Source organism: Hippocampus zosterae, chromosome 10, assembly GCF_025434085.1.
Source record: "Hippocampus zosterae strain Florida chromosome 10, ASM2543408v3, whole genome shotgun sequence".
NCBI classification, from domain to species: Eukaryota; Metazoa; Chordata; class Actinopteri; order Syngnathiformes; family Syngnathidae; genus Hippocampus; species Hippocampus zosterae.
This window is the reverse complement of record NC_067460.1, coordinates 7,492,880-7,503,256: the sequence shown is the minus strand read 5'-3', so window position 1 is coordinate 7,503,256 and position 10,377 is coordinate 7,492,880. Positions and strand designations below refer to the sequence as shown.

The 10,377-nt window shown below is 47.8% G+C and overlaps 2 protein-coding genes across 2 annotated transcripts in view; one reads left to right on the top strand and one right to left on the bottom strand.

The window, feature by feature from the left end:
- Window positions 1-10,377, top strand: part of psmd2 (proteasome 26S subunit ubiquitin receptor, non-ATPase 2) — a 266,709-nt gene that overhangs the window by 78,249 nt on the left and 178,083 nt on the right. The gene's annotated exons all lie outside the window — the stretch shown is intronic.
- Window positions 1,714-4,304, bottom strand: LOC127609254 (E3 ubiquitin-protein ligase RNF182). Its single transcript, XM_052079095.1, has one exon. The coding sequence runs from the start codon at window positions 4,016-4,018 to the stop codon at window positions 3,242-3,244; it is 777 nt and encodes a 258-aa protein (XP_051935055.1). The 5' UTR covers window positions 4,019-4,304; the 3' UTR covers window positions 1,714-3,241.

The following is a 10,377-nucleotide window of genomic DNA, read 5'->3' as shown; positions in this document are numbered from 1 at the left end:
TGCAGTTCTTTTCCCTTTAAATTGCACTTCAAATGTTGTCTTTGCTGTCAAAAGGCACATCGCCAAAGCATGCGCGCAAAGTAAAAAAAAAAAGAAAAAGTAGTGCTTACGGGGGTCTTTCACCTGCTGTGGGGCGTCCTGATACCTTCAAGCATAAGATAAGGACTCCAGCAAGTATAATATATGTGGCTTCAAAGAGAGAGAGGAAATGTCAGTTTCCTTTTAACTGGGTTTTCATTCGTGATCAACGAGATAATGTTCGAGAAATGCGTATTTGGATTGGCAATGCGGGCTACACTTAAGCGGTTACACGTGATTTCAACCATAAAACGCACTCTTCGGCGAACATATTTGTAGGCTATTGTGTTTGTCTGCTTGTTTCTCTTACTAACCAAAAGAAGGCGAGAGAGCCCCCGATTCGTGACGCTTACAAACGTGACGATTTGTGGGGGGGGGGGGGGGGGGGAGTCGGTGGTCTCATTGAAATTGGATATTAAGAGTGAAGAAAGCAGAGGGGGCAAATGGGAACCATGCGGCATGATGCATACTTCGGACGGCTCTTTTAAAGCGACATCGAATCTGCGTGTCCAATCCATTAGCAAGAGGGGGAGAAATTCAAAGTCTGAATTCTGGCTTGATGAGAAATAAATGAGTTACATCACATGCTCAGCGTGGAGGCCAGTGATAAGCACATTAATGTCCAATTCATTTCAGTTAAGGTCAAACGATGGCAGCACGTATACATTTTTTTCCGCATTTCAAAATAATATTTGAATATTTCTCATCAGAATCACATCACGAAAAGAAAAAACAGGACCCACCAAAATGCGGGGAAAATGTTCCTTCCAAAACTTTAGCATTCAGACGTTTCATAGATTTGTCTTTATTTTTATGAATGTTATTTTCCATTATCAACTTTATCAACATTATGTATGATTAATGATTATTTCGACACAAACGATAAGAGCAGACACGAGCATGTTGTTACTAAATTGTGCAAGTGCAATGGTGATTGGGGTGCGAAAATAACCAAACAAGTGAAAATGCCAGTTTGACATAAATTCCATGGAATCCATGTTGTTGATTGACACAATCATATGAGCAATATACAATTGGGTGAGTGTTCTTTCTTTTTTTTCTCTGTCTTTCCTTTTTTTAACATGCCTGGCATTTATTTGGTCATGGCTGATTTTCAAAGACACCCTTCTCCATTTCACAAAACTCAGTGGGAGTGTATCGAATTGAGAGATACGGCTTAACTAAGTGCGCCTGGACATGAGACTTGTTGACTTGCTTATGCTGTGGAGTTGAACGAATTCGGGAAAGTACCCGCGGGGTGTGGTGAGGCATCCGTTTTTGCAACTTTTTGGCATTAGTCGTCAATCAGCCACTGAATATTATACTGGTCTAATTTTTAACGACGTTCACTAAATTTAGGAGGGACCACTTTATAAGCGGCTTGATTGACACGTGCATTTTTTGAGCGCATTTCCATCTGAGGCTGTTTTTTTTAACGTGCAGTATCCAATTCTCCGGTAGGGGGCGTATTTGATGCACACCAGGAATTTCGCCCTGTCAAATGGATCTTGTTCAGTTATCACCAGTAAAAGAAAGCATGATAAACTGAAGTCCTATTGACATAAGAGCTGTGAAATAAATAAATACACACATAAATTTGGTAAAATGCAAATCAACAAACAGTAAACAATGCCGTCCGTATTTATCTTTGCTTTATTCCTGAAATTCATATTCATGTTTGCAAAACAAAACATAAAGAGCATTTCTCTGTGCAAATGTTGGTACTTTAACAACGACATATTCTCAGAAAAGCCATCAATAACTTCTAGGTCCTCGGAAATAAATGAAATATACTAACTTTCGAAAATGTACCCCATTGCTTGTAGAAAAAAACGGGGGGAAAGTGCTTCATAGTAAGTGTTGGGAGAAGGTAGGTTGAACAATTGAAGTCAATGTTGGGTGTGGAGTTGTAGCGGGGCTCAGTTTGATTCTTATGTGTCCCATACGAATTTCAGAAGTTTAGGATTTGGGGGCGAGGTAACAAGTTCCACATTAAAATGTTTTCGTGTCGATAGTCATGTGTTCAGCATAGAATTACACTACATGTATTCCATCTCTTAAGTGCAAGGAACTCGTTGACTATTCAGTGCCTCATCCTCAAATGCAATACCTGGCTTTTGAGTATCACATTACATCTAACTGATTGTGTAATAGCAACAATTTAAAACAGATCTCTGTCCAATTCATGACAGACAATCCCAGGACATGTAAATTTGCGTCAAATTGTCATGACATGTTTGTAATGTTTGGCCTAGCAGAATGAACTTGAGGCATGTTAACCCTTTCATGCGCCAATAATGATAACCTGGAACCTGATAACATGATAGGCTGTGCACTGTAGTAACCACTGTCCCTGAAAGGGTTAAAAATGAAGGTGGCTAAAAAAATTTTTAAAAACAAGAAATAAATAAGATTGAAGCAACATCACGTTGCAAACATTTTAAAGCTGCAATGTATAAATGCTGAAATATCTACGAACGATCCCAGTGGATGCTTTGTTGCAGTGGGGCTGCACATCACGATGATTGGAGTCAAGGTTGCTTCACTGAGCAACAAGGTGAGGCACAAGAGTCAGGGACAGACACATCCCTCCTATTAAAAAAGCTACATCACAAAGCACGGTCTTGACATTTCAGTAGTCTATTGTGCACATACTAACGTAGAGTGTAAAAAAAATTGATCATTGAGTAAGCTTTATCGAAAATAGGAAACCTTGCAGGTGGGGGGCGGGCAGTGGCATCCTGCAGCAACAATTACTAAAGCTGGAGGGGGTGAAAAGTGTTTATAAAGAGCTCATAACAGCCAACCAATATCTGACTTGTTTGCAATGGGCAGTTATCACACAGTAAGTAGGGTGAACATCTGATATTATATAACAGGCTTGTGATGTTTGGGTGGACAGAAGAACCACACATTCAGTCGCCAAATCAACCATATATGTTGAAGCCGCGAGTAGTGGTCCAAATACATACAAATAAAGTCACACTGTCATTCCAAGATGTGGGAAAAGATCATTCAGGATCAGGATAGCCAAATGGGTATTTCCTACACTGCTAGAAGGCCATTTAGGATGATTTAAAAAAAAGGTAAAGGGGCAAAAGGGAATGTCAGTCTGTACGTGACAACAAAGCCACACAAGCTCACATGAACAGTCAAAAGCAAGTCAGGCGTTTCTCCGAGAGTTACCGGTGGTAGATGAGCGGCCTGTCTCATGGTCCGGTCTGTATTTGAGCCAGCACATGAGCCACGTGACCACCACGGAGAACATGGCCAGAATGCTGGCCACCGATAAGCAAATGGGTCCCGCCGGGAGGGGGGGGATGCCGTGACTGTTGACAAAGATCAGGCCCAAGAACAGCAGCACCAGCATGGACAGGAAGGAGAAGATTACGCACACGCAGCCGGTGGTTAAAGCCACCCTCTTGCAGCTTTGACAGCTGTCATAGCGCACCGAGTCTTGGGAAATGGTCGTGGCGGTGGACACGGTTGTGGACGGGGTCGTTTGGTTGTGGCTGCCGCCGGACGCTCCCGATGCCTCCTCTCGGCGGAGAGCGACGAGAGCCGGGTGCAGCGGGGGAGGGTACGGCGGCAAAGCGTCCTGGGGCAGGGGGTCGGAGTCGATGTAGAGCGGGAAATCCTCCGTCACCTTGGTGTTGTTGGGAAGGTTCTGGATCCGATAATCCGGCACCGGCGTCCGATGGCGACACACGGGGCAGCTGACGCGCCATGGCCGCTCCTCCCGGAGATGGAGAGTGTTGAGGCACTCCTCGCAAAACGTGTGCAGGCACTCCAAAATCTTTGGCGCCCGGCGATCAAGGTCGAAGTAATTGTAGCAGATTTTGCATTCGTATTCCTCGTAGGGGAACGCCGAGGGGGGCGGCAGGGGGGGTTCTGCTCCGTTTGATGCTAGATCGACCTCTGCCATGTCATCTTTCGCCATTCACATTCTGCGATGAACACAAAGGAGCTGGCGCACAGATGCTGACGTCTATCCTCCTTTCCCCGTCCCCTCCCCTCCCCTCCTCCTCCTCTCCTCTCCGCTGTGCTCACGGAAACGCCATCATCCCCCGCAAAGAGCACCGTGTCCGCTCTACCATCCTTCATGCAGAGCTCGGAGGGCGTCGGCTGTCGCGGTGCCGCTTAAATATTACAATGCCCTATTTTTGCCCTCACTCGGTGTGGGAACGGATGATGTAATGCTGCACTGAGTGACTGACTAAAGGCTTATCCACCCACCATGATGGGGGTGGCCCGTATAGTTGCATGTTTTGACCGACGTTGTGAACGAACACGCTGACAGTAACTGAGTCACTTCTTTTTTTCGGGAGTTTGCAGACCCCCGTAAAGTCCAATCATATAGAGTGGCAAATATTATACAACACTGGCAAATAATTTGCCTCTGAAAAGAAAACCTGAGTTAAAATGTGTTTATCCTTTTCTCTGTTGCCATCTGTCCACTAGACTAGATCTGAATCTGGAAGTACATACTTTTCATGGATGCAACCCACTGTACTCATTCATTCATTCATCTTCCGAACCGCTTTATCCTCACGAGGGTCGCGGGGAGTGCTGGAGCCTATCCCAGCTGTATTCGGGCAGTAGGCAGGGGACACCCCGAATTGGTAGTCAGCCAATCGCAGGGCACACAGAGACGAACAACCATCCACGCTCACACACATGCATAGGGGCAATTTAGAGTATTCAATCAGCCTGCCATGCATGTTTTTGGAATATGGGAGGAAACCGGAGTACCCGGAGAAAACCCACGCAGGCCCGGGGAGAACATGCAAACTCCACACAGGGAGGCCGAAGCTGCAATTGAACCCGGTACCTCTGCACTGTGAAGTCGACGTGCTAACCAATGGACTACCGGGCCGCCACCCACTGTACTGCAATAATAAAATCTAATCCTTGAAGGTATCACGTTTAGCTTTTCACAATCTATTCACTTCACCGTAGTCCATATGCAATGCTATATATAAAAAATTCATCGTCTCACCCCCCCCCCCCCCCCTCGGGTGGTGTCCGTCCCTCATTCAGCTCAGGTCCTCTACCAGAGGCCAGGAAGCTTGAGGGTTCTGCGCAGTATCCTTGCTGTTCCCAGCACTGCACATTTCTGGACTGAGATGTCCGATGTTGTTCCAGGGATCTGTTGCAACTGTTGCAACCAGTATATATATATATATATATATATATATATATATATATATATATATATATATATATATGCATGCAAGAGTGGAGGCACACATTGAATTCATTAATCAAACACGGAACTTCCTCAATTCCCCTATCAATCCGCTTTTTGTTTCATACAAAAGACATTTATGACAAATTAATTTGTGTAAATCCTTTGTCGGCTATTTTTCTTTTCTTTGGTCATAATGTCGGATTACATACAGTGCTGGTGTAAACACATTGAATTTTCCCAGGTTAGGAAATTTATCAGACAGGCAAAGTTGGAAAGTCAATATCTATGCATTATTAAAATTATGGTCACTTCCGGGCGCTGAAAATCAATCTGCAGCTCATATAGCTCAGAGCCTCCCACTTATTTTCTCTTTTATTTTTTTTCGACTTTGTTGTTATATCCCCTTACCATTCCCTTACCCAACACCTCCAGCCCCATTTGATGTTTTTTTTTTTTTGTGAAGATTTGGGACTTTTTTCGCATCTGTGAGGGTAAACCTACTACTGTACAATCGCAACAAATTACATCTTGCCCCGAAAAGAGAGCCTGGGATGGCATTTCTTCAGCGATTAATGCATCTTAAGGCAGAAAAGTGTGAGTTCCATGTCCCCGTCATCTCCTTCCTGGGGTTCATTATAGAACAGGGCAGACTACGAGCGGACCCCATTAAGACGCGTGCGGTCACTAACTGGCCGGTTCCTACCAGCCGCAAGGAACTGCAGCGCTTCTTGGGGTTCGCCAACTTCTACAGACGTTTTATCCGCGGATACAGCCAGATGGCGCTTCCCTTAACCCGCCTTACTTCTGTTAAGATCCCATTTAAGTGGGATCCTACCGCGGATGTGGCATTTGCTAACCTGAAGGCGGCGTTTACTAGTCCCCCTGTACTTCAACATCCAGATCCTGACTATCCTTTCATCGTAGAGGTGGACGCCTCGGATTCAGGGGTGGGTGCGGTGCTGTCCCAACGCTCTCCAGTCGACCAGAAGCTGCATCCCTGCGCCTTCTTCTCCCGTCGACTCAGTGCCGCCGAGTCCAACTACGACGTGGGCAACCGGGAACTGTTGGCAGTTGTGACCGCCTTGCAGGAGTGGCGGCACTGGCTCGAGGGGGCAAAGGAGCCTTTTACCGTTTACACTGATCATAAAAACCTCGCTTATCTCCGCTCCGCCAAAAGACTAAACGCCCGTCAGGACCGGTGGGCCCTCTTCCTCACCAGGTTCGACTTCATCCTCACCTACTCTCCCGGGTCTAAGAACACTAAGCCTGACGCCCTTTCCCGTCTCCACGAACCTGCGGGGAGGGACCGATCCCCGGAGACCATCCTCCCGACCCAGTGCATCGTGGGGGCCGTCCAGTGGGAGATTGAGCAGCGGATCCAGGCAGCCCTGGAGGGGGTTCAGGTGCCGGCGGGGTGCCCAGCGGGGAGGCTGTTCGTACCTCCTTCCCTCCGATCGGAGGTCCTGCAGTGGGGACATGGGTCCAAGGTGGCGTGTCATCCCGGGGTGAACCGGACTGTGCAACTCGTCGCCCAGCGTTTCTGGTGGCCGGAGCTCCGTAACGACGTGACGGAGTACATCAAGGCCTGCACCTCCTGCGCCTGCGGCAAGTCGTCCCAATCAACCTCCGGCGGGACTGCTCCAGCCGTTGCCCATTCCTCCTCGCCCGTGGTCCCACATCGCCCTGGACTTCGTCACGGGCCTCCCGCCTTCCCGGGGTCGAACGGTCGTGCTCACGATCGTGGACCGCTTCTCCAAGGCTGCTCAGTTTGTGCCTTTGTCCAGGTTGCCGTCGGCGCTGGAGACCGCCAACCTCCTCATCAGACACGTCTTCCGTCTCCACGGCATTCCGGCGGACATTGTGTCGGATCGGGGGCCCCAGTTTGTGTCTCGCGTCTGGAAGCGGTTCTGCCGGTCCCTCGGAGCTACGGCCAGCCTGACCTCGGGATACCACCCCCAGTCCAATGGACAGGCTGAGCGCGCCAATCAGGATCTGGGGGCGGCCCTCCGCTGTGTGTGCCTCCACCGTCCCGCATCCTGGGTCGACCACTTACCCTGGGTAGAATATGCCCACAACACCCTCGTCTCCTCCGCCACAGGCAGATCACCGTTCATGACGGCTTACGGGTACCAGCCACCGTTGTTTCCGTCCCAGGAGGGGCAGGTGGAGGTCCCCTCTGTACAGCACCACCTTAAGCGGCCATATCACGTGTGGAAGGAGGCCCGGGCTGCGTTGTCCCGCACTGCGTCCCGGAACTGGCAGATCGCAGATCGTCGTCGGCGCCCGGCGCCCTGGCCGGCACGTCTGCAAAACTGGGACCCCGATTCACTGGACCATTCGAGGTCGAGGCCGTCATCAGCCCCGTCGCGGTCAGGCTCCGGCTAACGGCCTCCATGAAAGTTCACCCCGTGTTCCACGTCTCCCTGCTCAAGCCTGTGTCTTCCAGCGCCTTGGCGCCTCCTCCCGCTCCGCCGCCGCCTCCGCGGGTGGTTGATGGTGGTCCAGTGTACGCGGTGCGTGCCATCCTGGACTCTCGGCGCAGGGGCAGGGGTTTCCAGTACCTGGTCGACTGGGAGGGCTACGGGCCGGAGGAGCGGCAATGGGTGCCACGCTCCTGGATCCTTGATCCGTCCCTTTTGCGCGACTTCCACACTGCTCATCCATCCAAACCGGGTAGTCCGCCGGGAGGCGTCCATTGAGGGGGGGGTACTGTCACGTCGCGTGCCCGCCAGCAGGTGGCGGGTTTTTTCCTCCGCCTGTTCTGCACACCTGTTCGTAATTTCGGGCTGATTACCCTCCTTTATTAAGAGACTCCGGCAGTCTTCTCACTGCCGGAGAATTCCTTACCGTGCCATTGCTCTCTCTCGCTATTTCATCGTTCGAATTTACTCGCTGCCTTTTTGCCTTACGGCCACTACTATTGTTATTCGCGTTTCATCCAAATTGTTATTGCTCTAGATTACTGATCTCAATACTTCCTCGCTCTTTGTTTTTTCGCGAGCGTTTTCGGTTGTTTTTCCTTATTTCCTGGTCCTTATTTGACCAGCGTTTTCTGTTACCGTTTTCCCTGTCGGGCTCTTTCTGTTCGTATTAAAACCCTTTGTTTTTCATACAAGATCTTTTCGTGTCTGCTTTTTCCTGGGATCCACCTCGTTATTTTTGTTGTGCACGAGGCGATTTTTCATCGCCTCGGGCGCAACGTGACACTTGGAGGACAAATACAATACAATACAATACATGCTGATTTATATAGCGCTTTCACAACAGCGGCAGCTGTAACAAAGCGCTTTACAAAACAGTTAACATAAAGTAAAATAATAAACACAACACATAACATAAAACACGGACAGTCGTGCAGTCCTAACCACTTAAATGGAGAGAAAGATCTGCTCGCCAACAACATGGAAAACCAAACGGCTGTTCGAAAACTGCATTTGTTTGTTTCCATTCAATCTTCAGTTACTGCATTCAATACCAGTGACGTTTTACACACTGTGATCACAAGATTGTAATTTTAGCATCCCGGTGCACTCAAACTGGTCATTGGAGGCTTCAATCGTGTTCATCTCTCTCATGGACTTACAGCAGCCCAGTGTGCAGTGATCAAAATAAAACTCAGCCAATGTAAAAGCTCACATGCCTGATCCTCACTCCCTCCTCTGGGGAGTGTGACTTCAACTTCATTCAATTTAAGACCGCCAACAGGCCACTGGCAGAACAGCAGGCAGCCATACATAGGGCCTGTGACAGATGGGTATCAAGCAGGGGCCACCAATGTGGTGTCCCCAGACACCAGGTAACCCCCAAGGACTCCGTGAGTAGCTCGTGGACTTGTTCTAAAAATAACTCACCAGTGAATGACCAATGGTTTTCTAAGAAAGATTTAGAATTGATTATTTGAAAATGTAAACACCGGAAGTGATTTATAAAAATAGTGTTGATATTTATTTATTGATTTTTAGGCGGCACAGTGGTCGCCTGATTAGCACGCCCGCCTCACAGTACAGAGGTGCAGGGTTTGATTCCAGCTCTGGCCTTTCTGTGTGGAGCTTGAGTGTTCTCCCCGTGCGTGCATGGGTTTTTTGCGGGTACTCCGGTTTCCTCCCACATTGCAAAAATATGCAAGGCAAGTTAATGGAATTCTCTAAATTGTCCCAAAGTGTTATTTTGAGTGTGAATGTTTGTTCGTCTATGTGTGCCCTGCAATTGGCTGGCAACAAGTTCAGGAGTACCTCGCCTACTGCCCAAAGAGAGCCGGGATAGGCTCCAGCAGTCCCGCAACCCTTGTGAGGATAAAGCGGATTGAATTTGTGGGCTATCAGATTTGCACACAGAGCACAAAAAAATACATTTTCTTTCTCAAGCAAAAAAGGTCACACTATCTCACATGCACATTTTCAAATACAGAAAGGGAAGATTTTTCAAGCCCTGTAGTTGAGTCAAAGCCAAATTTACCTTCCTAAATTTCAGCTAATCAAATCCCTGTCAGATTCGGGTGTGAACCAATAAGAATGGGATCCCAAAAATGTACACCAGAATAAAGAACAAACAAAAGGTTTATTTACCCAGCAATACAAAACTGACAAAGTACAAATAAAGGGTTCTGGCAACAAAGATCCAGGACACACAAAATACACGTAAAACTCTTGAAAACAGCCAGGTGAACAATTACCGAAAAATCACTTGCAATAAAAAGGCAAGGAAGTCCGATTGCAGAACAACAGAACAAGCTAGAAGACAATACTATGAGAATAAACTTACATATGAAAACTACACGGAAAAATGTGAAATACGAACAGGAACAGGAACATGAACATGAGATCTAGATAAACAAACACCTGGTACATCAACAACGAGCAAGGCTGAATACTCTGACAGGGTTCTGTCGGCTTGGGTGTCCTTTAAAAGTCCAGTGATTATGAGTGACGGGTGTGACGGTGGAGGTAACGCCCTCCACTCCAGCAGGAACTGAAGCACATAGACAGAATCAAAACCATGACAATCCAAAATCCAAAAATAGGAGACTTAAGTCCGACTTGAGTTAAGTCATGAGAGTTGAATGCCCAACTTGTGTGTGTGAGTGGGAGTAAAAGATAACAATCCTCCAG

Bases quoted from the DNA above. Each gene is read 5' to 3' on its own strand.
- LOC127609254 (XM_052079095.1), bottom strand. From the start codon at position 4,018: ATGGCGAAAGATGACATGGCAGAGGTCGATCTAGCATCAAACGGAGCA.